This window comes from Staurois parvus, unplaced genomic scaffold (genome assembly GCF_062004578.1).
Source record: "Staurois parvus isolate SC_StPar_1 unplaced genomic scaffold, SC_StPar_1.0 ptg000064l, whole genome shotgun sequence".
NCBI classification, from domain to species: domain Eukaryota; kingdom Metazoa; phylum Chordata; class Amphibia; order Anura; family Ranidae; genus Staurois; species Staurois parvus.
Window position 1 is genome coordinate 5699814 of NW_028317860.1, and position 26540 is coordinate 5726353.

The 26540-nt window shown below is 44.2% G+C and overlaps 1 protein-coding gene across 5 annotated transcripts in view; it reads right to left on the reverse strand.

The window, feature by feature from the left end:
- Positions 1-3175: 3175 nt before the first annotated feature.
- Positions 3176-26540, reverse strand: part of MTRF1 (mitochondrial translation release factor 1) — a 38440-nt gene continuing 15075 nt past the window's right edge. For all 5 annotated transcript variants that reach the window (XM_089668816.1, XM_089668815.1, XM_089668813.1 and 2 more), the window contains exons 4-10: positions 22273-22354; positions 20262-20369; positions 14320-14492; positions 14114-14231; positions 12739-12875; positions 11357-11455; positions 3176-6364 (exon numbers count right to left, since the gene is read on the reverse strand). In XM_089668816.1, coding sequence (XP_089524942.1) covers positions 6248-6364; positions 11357-11455; positions 12739-12875; positions 14114-14231; positions 14320-14492; positions 20262-20369; positions 22273-22354 — 834 coding nt within the window. In that variant the 3' untranslated portion in view covers positions 3176-6247. The remainder of the gene's footprint in view (positions 6365-11356; positions 11456-12738; positions 12876-14113; positions 14232-14319; positions 14493-20261; positions 20370-22272; positions 22355-26540) is intronic.

Here is a 26540-nt window from a genome sequence, read left to right on the forward strand (position 1 = left end):
GGGATGAATGTGGACGTGATTCTATTTTTGGAACTGGTAATAAACCATTTCTGTCAGTGACAGCCCTTCTCACCCTGTTGTCAGAACAGTTGTTTCTAGTCAAAGTATGAATTTGTTTAACTGTTGAGGCATAAGGCAATTCAGTTAAACTTTTATCATTACACAACACAGCAGGTTGTACAAAAGCTGCTTTTTCACTTTTTATTTCCATTTTCTTTATTTGTGAGTCAAGTTTAAACTTCCAACAATGCCGTCTGATATGACCTTGTTTATGACAGTGAAAGCATGTGGTATACTCATTATGGCTCACTTGCTTGCATCTGTCGTTGTCATTCTTACTGGGACCTGTAGTTCCTGGCATAACTGCAGTCTGACTGTTGTTGTCACTTTGAAGCACAGCTACCTCATAAGTGAGATTGCGGTTTTTCAATTTTCTCTGGATTTTGTCAATGAAACTTACTATGTCATTCAAATTTTGTTTTTCCTCTGCTATGACAATGGTTACTGGGTCTAGATACGTGAATTTCTTTACAAAAGCTTTGATCATAGCTGAGTCTTCCTCCTTTTCTACTCCAAATATAATTTTATATGCTTTGGAAAACTTATTTTTAAACTCAAAAGGGTCTTCGTTAGCAGTAGTCTGAAGTAAGTCTAGCATTTCTACAGAAGGTACGTCTTCACCTGTTGAACATAACAGCAATTGTCGCAGTCTGTCTGTCGCGTCATTATGTTTTTTCTGATCTTTATCGTTAATAACAGAATTTTTAATTCGAGACATAAATTTAATTGGCAGCCACAACGGAAATAAATAATTTATGTCATGATTTGAAATCTGATGGCATTTGACATGCATTTCATATATTTCCATGTTGCTGTAGATATCTTTATCTGAATCATAAGCAGGGATGTCTTTTAAAACTTTCATTAATTATGTATTTGCAACTTAAGTTTTGCAGTTTTACATAACAATTCTTTATGTTTAATTTGTGTTTCGTCATCAGAGTCAATATCCGAACTTTCAGAGATATCGGACAGCCGTGGCTCTGATTTTGAATCACTCTGTTTGTCATCTGTGTTTATCATGGCAACCTGTTTACTGTCATTCTGCAGTCTTAACAAAAGATTTGTCTTTGAGTCAATTTGTTCCTCAAGATTCTCTATGTAATTACAAAAAATGTCACAGTTTGGGCAACTAAGAGCATCTTGAGACAAATTTTCATGCTTTTCTGTATTCTGTACAGTGTTACATTCTGTCTGTTTTAATGTACAAGCTTTTTTAACAGATAAATCAACATTCAAAATCATTTTGTTGAATATTCTTACTAAATTTAAGATGTTAGATATCTTTTTACGCTGTCTGTGCACAGTAAATCTAGCTTTATCTATCTGAATATTGGCCTGTAAACATTCGTTATACATATAGTGCCATAGCTGACCGTCTTCAGGATATAAAGAAACATCTTTAAACTCTAGCTTGCTTTCATTAACTAAGTCATCAATAAATTCCATAATTGTTATTCACCGTAATCAGAAGATTTTCTCGTTTGACCCGGCTCAGTCACTGGACCTCTCGTCCACGTCTGTTTAATCGCCTTTTCTTCTAGGTTTTTTTCACCGTGTTTTTCCCAAGACTTGACAATCACAGAATCGTGCGTTTTCTCCCTTAGCGAGGCATGGGAAGACCGTGGAAAAAACGACGGCGGTGGCTGGCTCACCAAAATGTTGGATGTTAGACACATATAATACTTCTTCTAGTGTCTTGAGGCGATTATGAATGAAAGAGCCATTGAAATAAAAAATGAATTGTGATTTTATTCTATCACACAATGGTGTAAAATAACAAATGTAAAGCGTATTATGAACAGTTCCATGTAGATAAAATTACTGTAGAAATAACGAGCAAATGTGTAAAGATAAAGTCACCATTATTAGGTATTGAAGTACGGCCATGTGCAGTTATCCATGTCCTTGTCCATCTCAATGACTTTGTGAAGAAGAAACCGGACGTGACGATATCGTAGCCGGAAGTGATCTTGTAACAGTATGCACCTGTTGCAGCTTCTCAGACGTGTGTATGCAAGAGTCATGTAGCGTGTAAGTGTGTGTGAAAGAGAGTTCCCCTAGTCCGTTGTCTCATGGTCTTATATGAGGCAAATTTATGTCATAGTTAGTGATCTTAATACCTTCTATGGAAATTATCACTGCTTAGCAAAGCCATTTCATAAAAGGAAGCTGATGCTATACATATGATGTTTGATGGACAGGAACATATGTATGCTGATGTAAATAATATTAATGATGTAACCCTCAGCTATATATTTAAAGAATATTATAGCTTAAGAACATATCAATGTATAATCACTAAACTATATATGTATCAATGTTAGAAACGTATACTAAATACACACAGATACTATTAAAATACATAATGTAATAGTAAGTCACTTCTAATAACCTTGACATAACTACCAGATACTTTATGCCTAAATATAGTATACTCAGCCTTATCTTACTGTCTCAGCTTAACTTATTCATATCTTTTTCAGCCTCAGTTTAATTGAAGAATACTAATACTACCATTTGTCAAAAGACCATTTACACATATTAATATTAATTATGACTAATCATAAAAACCAAATATTTTGCAAGCTTGCCATCAATATAAGTGCCGAATCATAATTTAGATTTATTACACACACCATTTCACCATGTAGGTGAAAATTGTTTCTATTTCTGTGTATACCACTGTATACCAATTTTCAATAAAAATACTGAAGTATAAATGGCCCATCTGACATGGATCTATTGCCCTAATGCATGTTTGCTCACACAGCGTTTAGTGCAAGTCCATGTCAGATGGGTCATATATTGTCAACAATCCTCATATTTTTTTTACATAGATATTTATTATGGAATTGTTAACTCACCAATTTTAAAGGTGCTTCCTCCCATAAAGTAGCTAAGGGGTACTGGGTGTGAGGGTGCTGTGAGTAAGAGCTAATTCAAACATGTGTGGGGCGGATTGAAACTCAGGTTTCACAGCTAATTGACACAGTAGTTGTTCAGTATCCAATCCGCATATATGTGAACCGGCACTTAGTTTTTTTTTGTAAAAATGTCATCAAACCTTTTCTTTCATGTTTGTTTTGTAACAAAAGTAACATAGTGATATATATTATTTAAAAATGTATTATTTATATTTTATTTCAAAATATATAAATTATACACATGTATTGCTGTATTTACAATATTTGCATGTAAGAAAGCACATCCAATCTGTTTGTCAGCAGTATTTTGTATGGTTGACCCCCGAAAATCCTACCACAATGTTTCCATGTCTGCAGTTTATATAGAAACATTAATGAAAGCAGACCTCACCAGATGAGGCAGATACAGAGACTAGTTTCACTACTTCGGAGGTGATGTGGAATTGTACTTAGCACATCTATTCCACTTGCAACACTAAAAATTACCCTTAAATGCATACATTAGAATTATCTGGTGTACTTCCCAAGGTCTAAACAGAACTAAAACTACCGTATTTTTCGGACCATAAGACGCACTTTTTCTTCACCAAAAAGTGGGAGGAAAAGTACCTGCGTCTTATGGTGCGAATAGAAAAAGTTGCAGAGCGGCAGCGGGTCCCCCGGGACCTTCCGTGTCCAGGCTTCTCAGGCGACTGCATCATCCCTCCCCCCCGCCCCGTGTCCAGGCTTCTCAGGCAGAGCGGCAGCGGATCCCCCCTCACCTTACCTTGTCCTCGGGAAGCCGATCTGTGCAGGAGGCGCGATGCTGCTGCTGTGTCACCGCCGTATGCTATTGGAGGATAGCATGTAGTAGGCGGTGTTACAGTACACAGCAGTGCGCATGCCCCTCTCACCTTACCTTGTCCTCGGGAAGCCGATCTGTGCAGGAGGCGCGATGCTGCTGCTGTGTCACCGCCGTATGCTATTGGAGGATAGCATGTAGTAGGCGGTGTTACAGTACACAGCAGTGCGCATGCCCCTCACTCCAGTCATCGGCTTCTGAGGTAAAATGTCGCTACACACTACACTACATTTTCCCAATAAACTGTTCCCAATAAAAAAAACTGTTTTCCCTCTGTCCCTTTTTTCCTTTCAATTGTCACTCTTTTTCTTTCAATTGTCCCTCTTTTCCTTTCAATTGTCACTTTTGTGATCTGAAGTACCGTACCATATACGGTACTTCAGATATACGGTACCATAAACCATACTCCCATATATGGTACCATAAACCTGTATGAAAAATACCGTATACAGTATGCAGTGACAAAGCAAATGGTCAGCGGTCAGTGACAACGCACATGGTCAGTGGTCAGTGACAATGCAAATGGTGATTGCTCAGTGAAAACGCAAATGGTTAGTGCTCAATAGTAATCATTGAAGAAATTATGGTATACTGAAAGTTCCTTCATTTCTTGCAGAAAAATATTGTACCGTACTACTGTACCTCATTCTACAAAGATGCTGAAGCAGAAAAGAATAGCCTATAAAATTCCATACAAACTGGAGGTTATCAAATATGCTAAAGAGCATGGAAACAGAGCAGCGGAGAGGCATTTTGGGCCGCCTCCAACTGAAAAACTGATTAGAGAGTGGAGGAAACAGGAGGATCAGCTGCAAAAAGAAGACAAAAGCAAGCACACTTTCCGTGGGCATGCTGCAAAGTGGCCAGAGTTGGAGGTGGACGTGAAAGAATGGATCATGCTTCATCGCAATAATGGCTTCTCCATCTCAACAAAAATGATAATTTTTGAAGCGAAACGCATTGCTAAAGAGAGGGGCATTCAAGACTTTACAGGATCACCATCATGGTGCTACAGATTCATGAGAAGATGTGGTCTTGCTATGCGTACCAAAACCAGAATTGCCCAAAAAATGCCCAAAGAATATGAGGCTAAAATTCTGTCCTTTCACAATTTTGTTATCAAAGCCAGAAAGAAAAACAGCTTTGAAATTGGCCAGATTGGGAACATGGATGAAGTTCCGCTAACATTTGATGTGCCTTCTAATGGGACTGTCGACCTGAAGGGTGCCAAAACCATCACAGTGAAAACTTCAGGGCAGGAGAAGACGCATTATACAGCTGTGTTGTCCTGCTGTGCCGATGGCACCAAATTGCCACCCATGCTGATTTTTAAAAGGAAAACATTTCCAAAAGATGCCATTCCAAGAGGTGTTGTGGTACACGTCCATGAAAAAGGATGGATGAATGACAATGGCATGAAAATATGGGTTGAAAAGGTGTGGTCCAAACGTTCTGGAGGACTTCTGAAAAAACCTGCCCTATTAGTGCTTGACCAATTTAGAGCACATATTAGTGAACCAACCAAAAAGTGCTTCAAGGAAGTAAAGACCCATCTAGCTGTCATTCCCGGAGGTCTTACCAGCCAGTTGCAACCTCTTGATGTCTCCATAAACAAGCCATTTAAGGTCTTTATGAGAGAAGAGTGGAACAAGTGGATGGCTGATGGACGAATGAAGAGGCCCACCATCACTCAAGTTTGCGAATGGGTGAAAAGATCATGGGACTCAGTGAAGGAAGAGATTGTTGTACAGTCGTTCAAAAAATGTGGCATTAGCAATGCCTTAGATGGAAGTGAAGACTGTATTTTATACGAAGACAGCGAAGAAAGTGATGTCAGTGATTGTGACCAAATGAGCTTCATGAATTCTGACTCCCAGCGAAGAAGAGTTCTTGGGGTTTTCAGAAGACTAGAGTACTCAAACCTTTGTCTTTATGTGTTAATGACAGTGATAATGGTTCTTAATGCCACTGTTGACTGCTGTTCAGTTTATATTGTTCAAATATTATTCTGTTATACTTTATTAAATATTTTATTACACTATTTGGTTCAGAATATTTTTTTTCCTATTTTTCTCCTCTAAAAACCAGGTGCGTCTTATGGTCAGGTGTGTCCTATGGTCCGAAAAATACGGTAAATCCTTCAAAAGCCAGACAATGTTAATCTGATTGACTTCCTTCTTATGGGAGACACTCTTAGTTTACATGGTCTCAAACTAAAAAGTACATTCTTTTATCTGAAAAAAGGTCTTTAATTCTCTGATATCAAACAAACTCCAGGAATTCAGCGGCTCTCTAAAATGTGCTGGCTTACTTTGCGGTAAGCGATAACAAAAAGAGACGACAAGGCAAGGCTTAGAGGAACAGGGAAGGCAAGAGTAAAGGCGCCACGTAGTGAACGCTATCACAAGCCCAGAGCCCTTCATCTGTTTAGCCTTAAAGAATTATTTTCTATGACCTCAAGAAGAGCCTCTTCATTTGCTGACTGCTGTAACCTTTCTATTAAGTCATCCAAAAGGTCTTCTCCGTTTATGAACTCCTGAAAGGGAAAAACAAACATCAGCAGGATTTACACTTTTCTTCACACAATGCGTGCAGTTACTTCACCTATTTTTATTTAGCAAAAGCAAATCGCTGCTATCATTTTAAAAAGACTAACAAATATGATTGTGTCAGGAATGGACTTGCCAATGGTGGTGGGACTCACCTGCCTTGTGGGCTGCAGTACCAGGGCTGGCCAGCGGGTGCTCTCAGCAACCAGAAGCTCACTCCTGCAGTCAGCCATCACCTGAGGCTGATTGCAGGAGGTGTATTTAAGGAATGGCCAGACCTGCAGTCAGTGCCTTGGTGTATGTTTCCCATGAGCCCCTGTACCTGCATCCTGTCTGCTTCCTGCCTGATTCTGCTTGATCCTGACCCTGAATGAACTCCGCCTGTCCTGACCTTGGGTATTCCTGACCACTCTCCAGCCTGCTCCTTTGGTACCATGTCTGCCCGATGATTCCTGACCCGGCCCACCTGACCACTCCACCTCACCAACCCTGACTGCTCTTATCTGTGTACATTCCGTTATCAGTTGGAGGTTTGGTTTTGTAATATTGTGCGTTATATTTGTGTATAACCCTTAATAAAATTATATTGTTACACCATACTTGAGCCTGCGTTTCCCTGTGTCAGTTCACGCATCTCTGGTCTTACCGGGAGCCCTGACAGATTGATATAACCACCCATGCTATTGAAATTGCATTTGAATATTTAATATGCAGCCATCTATGATTTTTTTAAAACTGAAAATTCGAATTCTTATCCTTTGCAACCACGGCAACTCTTATCATTGGTCAGAACAGCTTAGGGCTCATGCACATCGAGTGTTTGCTACACTGAACCCCTTTCACCTAGCAGGAGAAAAGCTGCTTAAAAATAAATAAAAAAATAAACGAAAATGGGAAAAGCCATGTAGCGCACACGTTTATGCTCATTAATGCATTCTATTGGCTAGAATATTACTTTATTCTGGCCTATAGAATGCATTAAAGTGTGACCACACCTAGCATTTAGGCGCATTTTGCATTTTTTGTGCCCAATAGCTCTTCTCCTCAATGCGCCGGGGATGTTTATTATCTGCCTGTAAATGGTCCTTTTCTAATATATCTGTAAACACCTATGCGTGCATGGACACATAGGATAATATAGAGGTGCTGTTACAAGCGGAAAAATTAAAAAAAGCCAAACAAAAGCAGCATTTTTTAACCGCCTCTCGGTTCTCTCGTTCTGGGAGGAGGTCGTATGATGTCCTCCCATTCTAACTGCACATGCGCGGCTCCAGGAGCGTGGCGATCGTTGGTGCCCTGTGTGCCTCGGACACAGCAGATCACAGATCAACGGAAAGAGCCGAAGATGTCGGCTCAGTCATGTGATCAGCTGTGTCCAATCACAGCTGATCACATGTAAAAAGGGAAATGCCGGTTATCAGCATTTCTCTCCTAACGAGCTGTCACGGTGACAGCTCGTGAGGAGAGGAGAGCCGGTAATCGGCATTACTCAGAGGGGACATGTGCACTGATGATCAGTGTGCCCTGATGATCTGTGTAGCCCCAGCAGTGCCACCTGTCAGTGTCCATCAGTGCCAGCTGTCAGTGCTAGTCAATGCCACCTGCCAGTGCCCCTCAGTGCCACATATCAGTGCCTACCAGTGCACATCAATGCCACATATCAGTGTCCATCTGAGCTGCCTTTCAGTGTCACCTATCAGTACCAGTCAGTGCCACATATCAATGCCAGTCAGTGCCACATATCAGTGCCCGTCAGTGCCACCTATCAGTGCCACCTACCAGTGCCAGTCAGTGCCACCTAACAGTGCCACCTATCAGTGCCAGATATGAGTGCTGCCTTTCAGTACACATCAGTGATGCCTGTCAATGCCCATCAGTGCCACCTACCAGTGCCTCCTCATCAGTGCCACCTATCAGTGTCCATCAGTGCAGCCTATCAGTGCCCATCACTACAGCCTCATTAGCGCACATCAGTGAAGGAAAACAATCACTTATTTACAAAATTTTATAACAAAAACGAAAGAAAAAACTTTTTTTTCAAAATTTCCAGTGGTTTTTGGTTTGTTTAGCAAAAAATAAAAAACCCAGAGGTAATTGAATACTACCAAAATAAAGCTCTGTCTCAAAAAAATGATAATTTCATATGGGTACAGTGTTGCATGACCATGCAATTGTCATTCAAAGTGTGACAGCGCTGAAAGCTGAAAATTGGGCCGGGCAGGAGGGGGTAAAAGTGCCCTGTGGGCTTGTGGTTAAAGCCAGTGTGCAAGAGAGCTTAGAAATCTAATTTCTCTCCTATGGTAGTGGGTTGCTCTTTTTTCCAGAAATCTGAAATCAGCTTGATTTAAAATTTCTGACATACCTAACACAGTCCTTAAGTTCAAAGCAGTGAACCTTTTACATTGAGATACTGCTTATAGGCCTTCACGGGGGAAAGAGAGGGAGGGGGGAGAGAGAAAGAGAAAGGGGGAGAGACAAAGAAGGGGGGGGGGGACAAAGAAAGGGGGGGGGGAGACAAAGAAAGGGGGGGGGGGAGACAAAGAAAGGGGGGGAGACAAAGAAAGGGGGGGGGGGGACAAAGAAAGGGGGGGAGACAAAGAAAGGGGGGGGGACAAAGAAAGGGGGGGGGACAAAGAAAGGGGGGGGGACAAAGAAAGGGGGGGGGGAGACAAAGAAAGGGGGGAAGAGAAAGAAAGGGGGGAAGAGAAAGAAAGGGGGGGTGAGAGAAAGAAAGGGGGGGGTGAGAGAGAAAGGGGGGGGTGAGAGAGAAAGGGGGGGTGAGAGAGAAAGGGGGGGTGGAGAGAAAGGGGGGGGGGAAAGGGGGAGAGAAGGGGGGGGGAAAGGGGGGAGAGAGAGAGAAAGCGGGGGGGGGGGGGAGAGAGAGAGAGAAGAGAGAAAGAAAAGAAAAGAGTTGGGGGGGGATTAAAAAAAAAAAATCTAGATTTAAGCAAGCAGTAATATAGCAACCAAGAAAACAGGCAAAGAACCTGCAGACATTGCAAGTCCAAGGTCTTTATAGCCATCAAGAAAAAAAGTGAAGAGATGCTATTTTTTAAGGAACATCTAATAATGTTAATTTTGCCCAGACTGCCCTGAAAATCTGACCCTAATATGGTTGCGGGTCCAGTCTCTCCTCTCTTGCGAAACTCTGCATATGGTAAATAGGAAAGAAAAAAGGAGCTCCAATAATGTAAATCTGTTTTACTAAAATTGTTCTTTATTTCTATTAAAGCGGTAGTAAACTGTATCAAAAAAGAAGAAAAAAACCCCACCCCCTGCATGGTAAAGGTATAATATGCTAGTATGCATTACATATTAGCACATTATGAAGGACTTACCTTGAAACAAAGCCCTCCAATGGAGTGCTGTCATGGCTCCCTGGGACTTCCATCTTCACCCAGTCTTCCTTCCAGGTTTGCAAACTCTGGCTGAGCTGCGAATACATCATTCCCACGCATGCATGCAAGAGTCCCGGGCCAAGGCACAGTGCTCTGAAGGAATGGCATGGGTATTCCGTTCCTTCAGAGCTCTTGTAAGGGCTATCAGAAATGGCTAATATCTCCTAAATGGTTCACGTTTAGGAAATATTAATTTTACGTAAATGTAAGCTTTATTATAAGTTTACCTGTAGGTAAAATTATTGAAGAAGAGTTTACTACACACCCACAAGAAGCTAAAACAATCCAGCATTACTAATGTGACTCAGCTTGCATGATGTATTGTGCCAGAAGGAACATTAAAGCGTGGTCACGGTCTCACCCAATGTCCACGGAGTCCCTTCTGGAACTGCCACTGACGTCATATTCAGTTGCTGCTCAACCAACGCCCCAAGGTTTAGTCTATTCCGACTTTGTCAAGGGGAAGGTTTGGGTGTTGCTCGAGCAGCAACTGGATGTGACGTCAGAAGTGCCGGCAGTGACATATCGGAATTAATGCAGTGGACATTGGTTCAGACCGAGACCACGGTTCAAAGTTCCTTCTGGCACAATACATCATGCAGGGTGAGTCACTTTAATAATGCTAGATTGTTTTAGCTTCTTGTGAGTGTGTTTTTAATGCAAATAAAGCACATTTTAGTATCACAGTGTAACACTGTTGGAGCTTCTTTTTTCTATCCTATTTACCATATGGGGAGTTCCACAAGAGAGGTGGACATCATCTCTATAAGCGTTGATGGACATCATCTATATAAGCGTTATATGACAATCTGTAAAAAGAGAGGCATTGTTGTCTAGTGAGTCCTAGTCTGCTGGGGAGAGGTGTTTGAGCACTGGAGAACTGTTGCAGGATGTACTAATCTTCATTTGTCTTACACTACATCTAATGAATTTTCACAGTAGTGTTTATTTTATATTACACACCTTTTGTGGTCGCAGCACCTTTCTTATTGTTATATTGTGATGCATATTTTGGGTATATTGAATTGGAGGCTGCAACAATATTGCACATTGTATTAATTTTGGGGTAGTGCATGTCTGTAGTGCTGAGTTGGGTGGTTATATGTAGATTAAAGTGGTAGTATAGTTCCCTGTAGTAATTTGTACCTACAAGTACGCACGCTTACAATCAGGCTTACCTGTAGGTGAATAACTCCTAAACGTGCACAGTTTAGGAGATATTCACATCAGCAATAGCTGATGATGTCACCCACACATGCGCAGTGACACTTTGCATTCAGGACACACAGTTTGCCATTGAGGAGCGCAGAGTTGTAGCCGGGACTCCTGCGTGCATGCGCAGGAGTGATGTCATTGCAGCCCTGGTCATTCAAACAGCCCAAGGCCGTGACCCCGGAAGGAAGATCGGGTGAAGATGGAAGCACTGAGGGATCCATGACAGTGCTGCGCTGGAGGGCTCTGTGTGCAGGTAAGTGTGTCATAATGTCCTTGTATTCAGTGCATACTGGCACATTATAGGATAAACCAGCAAGGGACCCATTTCTTTTTTTTTGGCGGTTTACTACCGCTTTAAATACTTACCTTTAAATTTCTAGATTCATAGGATATCCGGTGGTCCGTTAGTCTGTCCTGAGTGAAATTGTAAGTACGAATTCGGTCAGACTGGTCTCTTGTACCAACCTGTATGGGTAATACAACCATAACTTAACACTCATCAAATGTTTAAAGAAAACAGTATAATGACTTTCAAGAGTATGACACATTTGCAGCTATTGCTGTCAAATACTACACAACTTTTCTAGAGAACAGAATGGCTAAAAAACAAAGTAAATAACATATACAAAACGTAGATGAAGAAATAGCATGAAATGGGTGCAGCTTGTTCTAAAGTATCTAGAACTACAGCATTAAATATTATGCATCACAGAGTGCAGGGGTCTCAAAAAATTTCAAAGGGCCAATTCACTGGTCTTCAGATTGGGGGGGGTCAGACTGTGGCCAAAAAATGCCAAATAAAAAATGCCCCAGCTTTGGAGGTCAATAAGAGTTAAAAAAAATAAAATCCCCCTGCATCAGAGTAAGTAATAAACTGCCCCTGCATCAATGGGAGTAAAGAAGTACTCTGCATCAATGGTAAGTACAAGTAAAAAATGTCCCTGCCTCAGTGGTCAGTGATAATAAATTACCCTGCACCAGTGGTCAGTGGGAGTAAAAAATGCTTTTTACTCCCACTTTGCCTGTGTCCAATCTCATGAAGAGAGCAGCATAACCCAATCTTACAGAAAACTTCTCCTGTGTCCTGGAATATATGATTAGCAAAGGCCTCTGTGCTGGAGGTCAGTAGGAGTGAAAGAAAACCCGAAAACCTTTACATCAGTGGTCAGAATGGAGCCCCAGCGTTTGTGTCAATGAGTGTAACAAAACAGCTCTTCAGGCACTGGTGGCAGTTGTAATAATAAAGAAACCCCCAGATTTTGTGTCAATGGGCATAATAAAAGAGCCCCCCGTCAAGCATTTGTGTCAGTGGGCTAAATCCTCCACCCAGATATTGGTGTCAGTAGGCATATTAAATGAGTCCCATAATTCATTGGTGTCACTGGATCCAAAAAATAGTCTATCCTTGCATTGCTGTTAGTGGGATTAAAAAAAGAGCTCTTGTGATAGACGTGTCGGTGGCATTCACTTCCCTGTGGGCTCCGTGTCCTGCACCACTTCTCGTTGTGAAGTTACAGCTTGCATTATTGGGCAGAAGATCACTTCACCCAATAGTGCATGTAAATAATAGTTGGGTGCTGGAACACTTTGCACCTCAGCACACAGCACCCACTGCCGCTCTGCACAGTGGATCCCTGGCTTGGAATGAGTAGGCGGTGTATGCAGGGCCTTCATCTTGCAGAGGCCAGTTTACAACAAGCAGAAGGCCATAGTTAGGTGAAAGTTAATGTAGCGTGTATTTAACCCACCTGCAGTTTCCTGGCACGTTGCCTTTGGGACAGCTCTTGATTTACTGTCTGTTCAAAGAGTTTAGCTCTTAGCACCTTCATAGCAGTTTCCTTATTCAGAATTTGAGAACGCCCTTCTTGGCATTCCACTGACATCCCTACATGAGAACAAAAATGGTTTTGTAAACTGCGTGTACTTGCACTTATGATCTGAACCACCATGACATAATAATTTTGACATAAACATATCACAGAATGCACATAAGTCATGGAATATTAAGAAATATAGCACAGAAACATTAGTGCAAAAACAATGGTAATAAGAACAAGAAACGAGATTGAAGTATAAAGAAACTAGAAATATGTGGTGGTTTGATTGACAATATCAATATAAATGGTAGTCAAACAGTGGGGGGTATGGAAAGGAGGGATGAAAAAAGAACGTGTCTTTAAAGTGGTTCTAAAGGCTCAAGGTTTTTTACCTTCATGCATTCTATGCATGAAGGTATAAAACCTTCATTGTGCAGCATCCCCCCAACCCCCCCATAATACTCACCCCAGCCCGTTCTCAATCCAGGGATGTGCACTGAAGTCTAGGCTATCCCGGGACTCCCTTTTCTCATAGGCTGTAGCTGCTCTTTCATTGTCCAGATCGCAGACTAGGGGTGGAAAGAGGACACTAATGAATTCTTGTCTTAAGCGTACTACCTGGCTATACAAATATCAGGTGTGGCAGGAGATAAATATAAATCCTTTGACAGATAACATATATTGTACATAGATGTACACATATCAACATATATATGTAATATATGTATTTTACCTGTGTATTTAAAGTGATTATAAAGGCTAAAAAAGAAAAAGGAAAAAGGAAAAAAAAAAAAAAACAACAAACGTGTCTATACTTACCTGCTTTGTGCAGTGGTTTTGCACAGAGCAGCCCAAATCCTCCTCTTCTTGGGTCCCCCTGCCAATGCTTCTGGCCCCTCCCTCCCGTCAGGTGCCCTGACAGCAAGCAGCTATGGAGGCACCCAAGCATGCACACTCCCCAGCCGCTGCTCGATGTGTCCATTCACACACGGAGCCCTCTTCTCATTGGCTTACTGGCTGTGATTGACAGCAGTGGGAGCCAATGGATCCCACTGCTGTCTCAGCCAATGAGGAGAGGGAGTCCCGGGATAGCCAAGACTACAGTGCGCTGGATTGAGAAGGGGATTAGTTGAGTATGTATGGGGGGGGGTTGCAGATGCTGCACATAGAAGGTTTTTCACCTTCATGCATGGTATGCATGAAGGTAAAAGCCTTGAGCCTTTACAACCACTTTAACTGTTTGCCTGGAGTTCAGGTCCCTTTGCTGGCAGTGCATTGATTGTAACAGACTGATATTATACAGTACCTGTAGGTAGGTGAACAATCCTCACTGCACTGTCTGTCGTATTAACATGTTGACCTCCAGCCCCTTTAGCTCTGAATGTATCGATTCTCAAGTCCTTTGGATCAATTTTAATATCAACCTATTCAGGACATAAAAACTGCTTAATTTTTATAAATAAAACATATGACAACCACCATAACTTGGATGATAAATTTCATGTACTTTACCTCATCTGGCTGTGGAAGGACAATTACAGTCATGGTTCCTGTGTGAATCCTCTGCATCCTAGAGGACAGGCCCACCTGTGGAATGCGCTGAACTCTGTGAACTCCCCCTTCATATTTTAACTGCTTGTAAACCCCTTCACCCGCAATTCGTGCAGCCGCATGGTGAAGCCCTCCTGGAACAAAATTAAGAGGCCTTTCATTAGGCACAACCACAACAGACCCAATACATACTGTATATGTTGTACTAACAACTGGTCCACATTCAATGACCGATTAGTACACAGAATACTATAACAAGTGTAAACGTAAATATTCTCAACACTACTATTTTAACCGCCTCCTGCCCGCCATATAGGGTAATGACGGGCGCAAGGTGGTTCTCTCGTTCTGGGAGGACGTCATATGACGTCCTCCCACTCTAATCACGCATGCGCAGCTCGGGGAGCATGCAGCACGGCGATCGGTGGTGCGTTGTGTCCCTCGGACACAGTGGATCACCGATCAACGGAAAAAGCCGAATATATGTCTGCTCGGTCATGTGATCAGCTGTGTCCAATCACAGCTGTTCGCATGTAAATAGGGAAATGCCAGTTATCGGCATTTCTCTCCTCTCGAGCTGTCACGCTGACAGCCCCAGCAGTGCCACCTGTCAGTGCCCATCAATGCCAGCTGTCATTGCCCATCAATGCCACCTGCCAGTGCCCATCAGTGCCACATATCAGTGCCTACCAGTGCAAATTAATGCCACATACCAGTACCCATCTGAGCTGCCTTTCAGTGCCACCTATCAGTGCCAGTCAGTGCCGCCTATCAGTGCCATATATGAGTGCTGCCTTAGAGTGCCCATCAGTGATGCCTGTCAATGCCCATCAGTGCCACCTACTAGTGCCTCCTCATCAGTGCCACCTGTCAGTGCAGCCTATCAGTGCCATCACTGCAGCCTCATTAGCACACATCAGTGATGGAGAAAAATCACTTATTTACTAAATTTTGTAACAAAAACTAAGAAAAAAACTTTTTTTTTTTCAAAATTTTCAGTTTTTGGTTTGTTTAGCAAAAAATAAAAAAAGCCAGAGGTGATTAAATACCACAAAAAGAAAGCTCTATCTGTCTCAAAAAAATGATAAAAAATTTATATGGGTACAGTGTTGCATGACCACACAATTGTCATTCAAAGTGTGAGAGCGCTGAAAGCTGAAAACTGGCCTGGGCAGGAAGGGGGTATGAGTGCCCTGTACTAGTGGTTAAAAGATGCTTCAGGTAAACACTGTTAAGAGCCGATTCACACATGTGCAGTGGGGATTGAAGCTCAGGTTTCACAGCTAATTGACACAGTAGTTGTTCACAGGTTCAGGGCAGGTTTACATCAGGTTCAGGACAGGATCAGCTCAGGATCTTATCTTGTTCACACATATGCGTTTTAAAAACAGTTCCCATAGAAGTCAATAGCCTGTAATCCGTACCTGAACAGGACCGCACTGCTCAGAAATCGGACATGACCCTTTTTAAAATCAAACTGAGTCTGCACCGCCAGAGCACCAGACATATGTGAACAGGCACCATAGGAAGCAATGTTTTTTCACATGTCATGCGGATTGGATGCAGTTCAAACTGCACCTAATCTGCATATATGTGAACGGGCTCTAAGCAATATACACACTGTTATTTTTTTACAGTTAAACATTTTTATCCATGTAATATACGAGGCGAGATAATATTACATCAGTAAGCTGTGAAGTCTTAAGACCTAGGTGAACATGTTAGAAGATGCAAAACAAGGTAAAGTGAAAAGAAGACAATACAACTTTTTTAAATTTACCTTTTTTTTTTTTAATATGTAAGTGGACTAACTCTTTAAAGGTAGGACAGGGGTGGGGTAGAGAGTAAACTATAGTCTTAAATGGAAAGGATGGGGATGGGTGGGAGGGTGTGGTGGTATAGGAGGCTTTGTGCCCATCAACCAATGAAAGATAGGGGGCACCAGTAGTACTCTGAACAACTATATCATCGTGAATAAGGTAAAACGTTTTAGCCTTGGTTATGAGCATTTGGGTGTGACATTCTAAAATCTAAGTATTGAGGGAAATGCACAAAGTGGATTCATGAGGATCAGGCAGTACTAAATTTCTCTTCCATATTTTCGATAGAGGCTGTCAGTTCTGCCATCTGTCTTGCAACATTAAAAACTAAAGAGGTATGGGAAGGTGGGGTGGCATTTTTCATAGATCAGGTAAGCAAGCATGTGCTACGTTCAGTAAATGTATAATTAGGGATGACTTGTATAGCAATACTAATGCGTGGTATGGGCTAGAGTTTTGCCCAAAAATAAGCGAATATCAAAGGCTTCACAGATATGGAACATCGGGCTCCTTCCATAACATCCAGCTTTACAAAAAAAAAACCAGATCATCACTCTTGTTGTCTTAAAATTATGAGGTCCACACAGAAACAGTTCATAAGACAAATCTGTTGTCTTATATCAATGATGGAGGACGTATGACCAGTGTATATTTATAAATGTACTTTTCCCACAGCAACTAACAGTTCTTTTCCAGAGAGATGCATTTATTCGGATAAAGATATTTGTTACAGATGACAGAAATCCAGCTGAATACTTGTAGATATTACAATTAACAACAACCCTCAAAGTCCCATTTCTTCATATCAAGCATAGAGATACTACAACGTCCAGCATATGTCCGATCTATAATATGCACCTAGGTAGCTTCCATGCATGCAATAATGTGAGTTATGATCTACACCTGTGCTTCCATATTAATGAAAGGAAGAAGCTCCTCTCCCAGTGGAGTTACAGGCAAGGCAGATGACAGGCAATCATTAGAACCCTTCAGAGAACTTTCCTGTGTCCTTTCACACTTAACCAAAAATAAGTTTCCTTAACATACACATTTTTCCCATTCAGTACAATGGCAAGCACTCTGATTGGCCACTTTTAGGAGCCCCTTTGATCTTCTGGGTGACAGGTAATGCCTTTTGGCCTTGGAAAGCTAAAGTAAAGTTGTTTAGATATTTCCTAAACTGCATTCTTTTACTATTAATTAGATAAACAAGTTACCCTTTGAAGAATGCTATTTATTATACTTAATACCTCCGTTGGCCAACTTCTTTCAAGTCTGACTGAGCTATCTGCATTTTATCACCCTTGCAATTTGCAAATTACCTACTTTGAAAATGAACTTAGCAAAGAGTTCTTGGCTGCATTTGTTGTGTAAAATACATCTAGCTCAATCATATTCTGGCTTGGTCAATAACTTGAGAATAAATCATATATATATATATATATATATATATATATATATATATATATATATATATAATTTATTACACACAATACACTACAACTCTCTCCCTCAAATCATGGTAATGGTACTCACCTATCTGATGAGTGACTGCAGGGAATCAATCTCTGATATTTTGCTTCTGCAGTCACTTCTCCATCCCTAGCCTGCTTTAGGTCAATGTAGGAGCAGTAGCATATTAATGAAGTTACCGCTGTGTTCCACCTCCTGTAAGGATGCTCACAAAATGATGGACAATGTACACCCTCAATTCCAAAATGATGGGATGCTGTATAAAATCTTCATAAAAACAGAATTATGTTAAAAAAAAACATATTTTATTCACAATAGAAAACATATCAGTTGTTTAAACTGAGAAAATGTACCACTTTAAGCAAAAAGTAAGGCCATTTTGAAACTGATGGTAGCAACACATCTTAACAAAAGACAGGGCAACAAAAAGCTGTCAAAGTACATGTTACTAATAAGGAAGAGCTGGAAGAACATTTTGCAAATATTTAGGTTAATTGACAACAGGTCAGTAATATGATTGGTTATAAAAAGGGCATCTTAGAGTCAGAGTGTCTCAGAAGTGGAAATGGGCAAAGGTTCACCAATCTGAAAAACGTCATCTAAAAATTGTCGAGCAATTTCAGAATTATATTCCTCAACGTAAAATTGCAAACACTTTAAAAATATCATCATCAACAGTGCATAATCTCATCAAAAAATTCTGAGAATCTGGAGAAATCTCTGTGCACAAGGGACATTGCCAAAACTTAATGTTGGAAGTCTGTGATCTTCGGGCCCTCAGATGGCACTACATTAAAAATAGGCATGATTCTGCGATGGACATCAATGCATGGACTCAGGAATACGTCCAAAAAAATTTATCTCTGTGAACACAGTTCACTGTGCAATCCATAAAGGCAAAGTATAGCTCTATCATGCAAAGAAGAAGCCATATCTGAACATGATCCCGAAATGTCGCCATCTTCTCTGGGCCAAAGCTCAATTAAAATGGTCTGTTGCAAAGTGAAAAACCGTTCTATGGTCAGACTAATCAAAATTTGACATTCTTTTTGGCCCCCATGGGCGCCGCGCCCTTCAGACCAAAGAGGAGGAGGAACCTTCTGGTTTTTTATTGGTGCTCCGTACAAAAGCCTGCATCTCTGATAATATAGGGGTGCATTGGTGTGTATGGAGTGGGCAGCTTGCACATCTGGAAACTCACCATCAATGCTGAAAGATAGAGATGACATATGCTCCCATCCAGAAGACATCTTTTTCAGGGAAGGCCTTGCATATTTCAGCAGGACAATGTTAAACCGCATACTGCATCTATGACAACAGTATGGTTTTGTAATAGAAGAGTCTGGGTGACTAACTGGCCTGCCTGCAGTCCAGGCCTTTCACCAATTGAAAATATTTGGAGCATCTTGAAACGAAAAAGACAACAAAGAAGACCCAGGACTGTTAAGCAGTTAGAATCCTATATCAGGCAAGAATGAGACAACATTCCTCTCCCAAAACTGCAGTAGCTGGTCTCCTCAGTTCTCAGAAGTTTACAGAGTGCTATTAAAAGAAAAGGGGATGCTACAATGCGTTAAACAAGGCCCTGTCCCAACTTTTCAACATGTGTTGCTGCCATCAATTTAAAAATAACCTTTTTCTTTTTTTCTTAAAATGGTACATTGTCTCAGCTTAAACATTAGATGTTTTCTACATTATATTGTGAATAAAATATGGGTTTATTAGTTTTGCAAACCATTGCATTGTGTTTATGTAGATTGTATACTCAGAGTACTAACAGTTCTACTCACTGTCTTTGTACTGCTGTACAAGCAACTGCATTAAAGTGGTATTAATCCCTAAACCAAAAATGTAACATATTGCAGTTTACCAATCCATTAGATGTGGTGGCTGTATTCGTTCTCTTTTTTCTTTAGTCTTTTTTCTCTCTCTTTTTCACCTGGTGATCTGGCCAGTAACACACCTCCTGTATATTACAGACACCGCTCTTGATGAGTGAGCACAGGAGGCAGATTTGGACAGTAAAACTGGCAGTCTGGGAGGAGGGGAGTATTACATGTACTAGCAGATAAAGTAACAAATTGAAGCCAAACTCCAGCTTATACCCTATAATCAGTTACAGCAAACAGTTTTGTTCCTTTTGAGAGAACGGTTTTACATAAATAAAAGCTGATCATTGTAATCACCCCTGCCAGTGGTAAATAGTTTGTCTCATCCCTATAACTGCAAAAGAGTTTTTCTGTGGAAAAACAAATAGACTTACTGGCTGGATCACCAGATGAAAATAGAAAAAAGAAAGCCTAAAAAGAAATGTATGTGGCCATCCCATCTAAGAATTGATAAGCGGCAATATAATAATGTATGCTTTTGGGTTTAATACGGTTTTAAGGCAATACCAAAAGAGTTGGGTACATATACCAGCCATGTTTTAAAATACATTTAATTATGCTTTAGTTTAAACATGACTGAATTAGAGGGTGTTTTGGTTAATATCTTCCTGGAGTTCCACCTTAAATAAGATAGTTTTCATTCAGTTAGCAAAGCATTGGCTTCTTATACACAAAAGGATGACATTCGTTAATGTGAAAGGAATAGTGTCCAAAATATTACCAGAGCCTTCCGGCATGTAATTCAAGATCTCAAATGTCCAAGACTTGTAGTGTGCATAGTTTTGGTACATGTCAAAAATCTCTCTAGTAAACTGCTGGCAAATATCACCTAAAAAAGAAGAAAGTTACTAAACCTTTCACAGATACTTCACACACACTACTAAAAAGATAACAGACAGCTACTCATTTATATATTACTGGTACAAACTGCATTCACATACTGTAGATACACACAGTACATAAACACAGACACACACTATATTATAAAAGGTGCAAACACAGCCTTCATAATAAGAATAGCTTAATAATATTATGCAGCATACAGTAGAGATACAGCTCCACCTTTAGAGGATTGTGCATGTTTACCTGATATTATATTATGTGGCAGTTAAAGTATATATAAAGCTAAAACTTTACTTTTCATTTTAGATAGAGTAGGTGATAGTTAAAACCTCTGTAAGTTTATTTTCTCACATTTGAGCACTATGCAGGAGATTTTCCTTCACTTCTTGTCCTGTAAACACAACAGGAAGTAAGAGGAAATCTATCCAAAGTGAGTTAAATTCCCTCTAAGACAGCTGTCACTAGAACAAGTGTCTCCTTTGCAAGATTTCTATTCTATTCCAGTTTTGGTGCAAACTCAAAATATTGCTTTTTGATTCATCTTTAGTCCTGGTGACAGCAGTCAATAGGACAAATATAAAATTGAATCTCCCCAACAAAAACACAAATTGCATTAAAAACTGGACAGGGCATTCTAAATCTTCCCTACTTTGTCCAAAACAAAAAAACTGGGAAAAAAAAAAAATTGGGGCTCATTTACACTTCCTTTGACTTTAACACACAATAAAGCGCCTTCTGCTTCAACATGCTTGCACATGCAACGTGATGCCCTGTGGCTACAGTAGTAAGCGTGAGACTTTACTGCAGGCAGAGATGAGAAAGAAACTAAGATATAGAAATTTTGACTCTGGAGTCCCGCATAGATCAAAAAGTACTCTGAAATATTAGTTTTGTGTGAACTAACCCTTAATAAGCCAAAATCACACTTATGCACACTGTGCTGCACATTAATGTGAGTTGTGAAAGGCACTCCAACACATATGTAGTATAAACAAATGCACTTCCCTTTCAGTCTACCACAACACAATGACCTGAATGGTTTGTGTGCTGTTGTACTCTGCATTGCTTACTAGTACAGGTGTATTTTTATATGCATCAAAGGATCCATTCAAAGTGAGTGAGCTTCTTTAACACAATGTGCATCAACAAGTGCTTCCGTGTGAGTAGGGCCAACATCAAGCACCAGAGTGTTAAAACTGGCTGTTGAAAGCAGCTCACGGAGATGAGCAGAATTGTCATTTTCATGTATATGTGACTTTTTGGTGAAGTTACTTTGCGTATTATCATCCAAAATGAATAATCACAGTAGCCAAAAACAACCTGCATATTGCAAATTGGATTTAAAATGAGAACCTGTGGTCCCATAAAATAATGTAAAATGACTCTTGCAGAATGTCCAGGTCACACTGAAATGTAACTAAAGACAGGCTTCATGGTTGCTGGAGCTGCCTTTGTCTCATCTGCTTTATTGGTTGGTAAGGCTGTTCAGTATAACGAGGGGATAGTAGAAAAATGGATGAAACAAGGAGTCGTCAGTGACCGCAAAGCTGGTTAGTCATTATCTCCTAGATTGTAAGCTCGAAAGAGCAGGGCCCTCGATCCCCTCATGTTTTGCATTGTATTGGTATTGTTCTGTCACATGTTCTGTCCCCCTTTGTAATGTACAGCGCTGAGCAAACTATTGGCGCTTTATAAATACTGTATAATAATAATAATGTTACAGGGTCACTTGAGTTTTGGGAATACATGACAGTCCAATAAAACTCAAATACCAGCATGTGCAAATGCATAGTCTCTTTCCACAAACCTGTAGAGTTATGTACCCACAATAGTGCACTATGTATGGATTGCGATTTTTATTTACAACATTAAATATACGACAAACTAACCTCCAGTAGTTCTGCCAGATACCACCTCTAGTATTGCATTATTCTTGTCATATTTTTCTTGAGGCATAAGAAGCCGTAATAGCTAAAAAAAACAAAAAAAAACAAAAAAAAGAAACAAAATTATTTTTTTCAGCTTGAAAGGATTACACACATTACCAGTCACTAAATGTCACAATAAGCGCAGTGCTGTAGTATTTCAGTCACTCGCCAACCAGATTATCTGAGTGTGTCCCACAACTCAGATAGCTACATCGTTGGTGTCAGTGCCCCATCGTTGGTGTCAGTGGGGGGGGGGGGAATAGTGCCCCATCGTTGGTGTCAGTGGGGGAGGAATAGTGCCCCATCGTTGGTGTCAGTGGGGGAGGAATAGCGCCCCATCGTTGGTGTCAGTGGGGGAGGAATAGCGCCCCATCGTTGGTGTCAGTGGGGGAGGAATAGCGCCCCATCGTTGGTGTCAGTGGGGGAGGAATAGCGCCCCATCGTTGGTGTCAGTGGGGGAGGAATAGCGCCCCATCGTTGGTGTCAGTGGGGGAGGAATAGCGCCCCATCGTTGGTGTCAGTGGGGGAGGAATAGCGCCCCATCGTTGGTGTCAGGGGGAGGAATAGCGCCCCATCGTTGGTGTCAGGGGGAGGAATAGCGCCCCATCGTTGGTGTCAGGGGGAGGAATAGCGCCCCATCGTTGGTGTCAGTGGCAGGAATTGCGCCCCATCGTTGGTGTCAGTGGCAGGAATTGCGCCCCATCGTTGGTGTCAGTGGCAGGAATTGCGCCCCATCGTTGGTGTCAGTGGCAGGAATTGCGCCCCATCGTTGGTGTCAGTGGCAGGAATTGCGCCCCATCGTTGGTGTCAGTGGCAGGAATTGCGCCCCATCGTTGGTGTCAGTAGGGGGGGGGGAGGAATAGCGCCCCATCGTTGGTGTCAGTGGGGGGGGGGGGGAATAGCGCCCCATCGTTGGTGTCAGTGGGGGGGGGAGGAATAGCGCCCCATCGTTGGTGTCAGTGGGGGGGGGAGGAATAGCGCCCCATCGTTGGTGTCAGTGGGGGGGGGAGGAATAGCGCCCCATCGTTGGTGTCAGTGGGGGGGGAGGAATAGCGCCCCATCGTTGGTGTCAGTGGGGGGGGAGGAATAGCGCCCCATCGTTGGTGTCAGTGGGGGGGGAGGAATAGCGCCCCATCGTTGGTGTCAGTGGGGGGGGAGGAATAGCGCCCCATCGTTGGTGTCAGTGGGGGGGAGGAATAGCGCCCCATCGTTGGTGTCAGTGGGGGGGGAGGAATAGCGCCCCATCGTTGGTGTCAGTGGGGGGGGAGGAATAGCGCCCCATCGTTGGTGTCAGTGGGGGGGGAGGAATAGCGCCCCATCGTTGGTGTCAGTGGGGGGGGAGGAATAGCGCCCCATCGTTGGTGTCAGTGGGGGGGGAGGAATAGCGCCCCATCGTTGGTGTCAGTGGGGGGGGAGGAATAGCGCCCCATCGTTGGTGTCAGTGGGGGGGGAGGAATAGCGCCCCATCGTTGGTGTCAGTGGGGGGGGAGGAATAGCGCCCCATCGTTGGTGTCAGTGGGGGGGGAGGAATAGCGCCCCATCGTTGGTGTCAGTGGGGGGGGAGGAATAGCGCCCCATCGTTGGTGTCAGTGGGGGGGGAGGAATAGCGCCCCATCGTTGGTGTCAGTGGGGGGGGAGGAATAGCGCCCCATCGTTGGTGTCAGTGGGGGGGGAGGAATAGCGCCCCATCGTTGGTGTCAGTGGGGGGGGAGGAATAGCGCCCCATCGTTGGTGTCAGTGGGGGGGGAGGAATAGCGCCCCATCGTTGGTGTCAGTGGGGGGGGAGGAATAGCGCCCCATCGTTGGTGTCAGTGGGGGGGGAGGAATAGCGCCCCATCGTTGGTGTCAGTGGGGGGGGAGGAATAGCGCCCCATCGTTGGTGTCAGTGGGGGGGGAGGAATAGCGCCCCATCGTTGGTGTCAGTGGGGGGGGAGGAATAGCGCCCCATCGTTGGTGTCAGTGGGGGGGGAGGAATAGCGCCCCATCGTTGGTGTCAGTGGGGGGGGAGGAATAGCGCCCCATCGTTGGTGTCAGTGGGGGGGGAGGAATAGCGCCCCATCGTTGGTGTCAGTGGGGGGGGAGGAATAGCGCCCCATCGTTGGTGTCAGTGGGGGGGGAGGAATAGCGCCCCATCGTTGGTGTCAGTGGGGGGGGAGGAATAGCGCCCCATCGTTGGTGTCAGTGGGGGGGGAGGAATAGCGCCCCATCGTTGGTGTCAGTGGGGGGGGAGGAATAGCGCCCCATCGTTGGTGTCAGTGGGGGGGGAGGAATAGCGCCCCATCGTTGGTGTCAGTGGGGGGGGAGGAATAGCGCCCCATCGTTGGTGTCAGTGGGGGGGGAGGAATAGCGCCCCATCGTTGGTGTCAGTGGGGGGGGAGGAATAGCGCCCCATCGTTGGTGTCAGTGGGGGGGGAGGAATAGCGCCCCATCGTTGGTGTCAGTGGGGGGGGAGGAATAGCGCCCCATCGTTGGTGTCAGTGGGGGGGGAGGAATAGCGCCCCATCGTTGGTGTCAGTGGGGGGGGAGGAATAGCGCCCCATCGTTGGTGTCAGTGGGGGGGGAGGAATAGCGCCCCATCGTTGGTGTCAGTGGGGGGGGAGGAATAGCGCCCCATCGTTGGTGTCAGTGGGGGGGGAGGAATAGCGCCCCATCGTTGGTGTCAGTGGGGGGGGAGGAATAGCGCCCCATCGTTGGTGTCAGTGGGGGGGGAGGAATAGCGCCCCATCGTTGGTGTCAGTGGGGGGGGAGGAATAGCGCCCCATCGTTGGTGTCAGTGGGGGGGGGGAGGAATAGCGCCCCATCGTTGGTGTCAGTGGGGGGGGGAGGAATAGGGCCCCATCGTTGGTGTCAGTGGGGGGGGAGGAATAGCGCCCCATCGTTGGTGTCAGTGGGGGGGGAGGAATAGCGCCCCATCGTTGGTGTCAGTGGGGGGGGAGGAATAGCGCCCCATCGTTGGTGTCAGTGGGGGGGGAGGAATAGCGCCCCATCGTTGGTGTCAGTGGGGGGGGAGGAATAGCGCCCCATCGTTGGTGTCAGTGGGGGGGGAGGAATAGCGCCCCATCGTTGGTGTCAGTGGGGGGGGAGGAATAGCGCCCCATCGTTGGTGTCAGTGGGGGGGGAGGAATAGCGCCCCATCGTTGGTGTCAGTGGGGGGGGAGGAATAGCGCCCCATCGTTGGTGTCAGTGGGGGGGGAGGAATAGCGCCCCATCGTTGGTGTCAGTGGGGGGGGAGGAATAGCGCCCCATCGTTGGTGTCAGTGGGGGGGGAGGAATAGCGCCCCATCGTTGGTGTCAGTGGGGGGGGAGGAATAGCGCCCCATCGTTGGTGTCAGTGGGGGGGGAGGAATAGCGCCCCATCGTTGGTGTCAGTGGGGGGGGAGGAATAGCGCCCCATCGTTGGTGTCAGTGGGGGGGGAGGAATAGCGCCCCATCGTTGGTGTCAGTGGGGGGGGAGGAATAGCGCCCCATCGTTGGTGTCAGTGGGGGGGGAGGAATAGCGCCCCATCGTTGGTGTCAGTGGGGGGGGGAGGAATAGCGCCCCATCGTTGGTGTCAGTGGGGGGGGGAGGAATAGCGCCCCATCGTTGGTGTCAGTGGGGGGGGAGGAATAGCGCCCCATCGTTGGTGTCAGTGGGGGGGGAGGAATAGCGCCCCATCGTTGGTGTCAGTGGGGGGGGAGGAATAGCGCCCCATCGTTGGTGTCAGTGGGGGGGGAGGAATAGCGCCCCATCGTTGGTGTCAGTGGGGGGGGAGGAATAGCGCCCCATCGTTGGTGTCAGTGGGGGGGGAGGAATAGCGCCCCATCGTTGGTGTCAGTGGGGGGGGAGGAATAGCGCCCCATCGTTGGTGTCAGTGGGGGGGGAGGAATAGCGCCCCATCGTTGGTGTCAGTGGGGGGGGAGCAATAGCGCCCCATCGTTGGTGTCAGTGGGGGGGGGGGAGCAATAGCGCCCCATCGTTGGTGTCAGTGGGGGGGGGAGCAATAGCGCCCCATCGTTGGTGTCAGTGGGGGGGGGAGCAATAGCGCCCCATCGTTGGTGTCAGTGGGGGGGGGGGGAGCAATAGCGCCCCATCGTTGGTGTCAGTGGGGGGGGAGCAATAGCGCCCCATCGTTGGTGTCAGTGGGGGGGGAGGAATAGCGCCCCATCGTTGGTGTCAGTGGGGGGGGGAGGAATAGCGCCCCATCGTTGGTGTCAGTGGGGGGGGGGAGGAATAGCGCCCCATCGTTGGT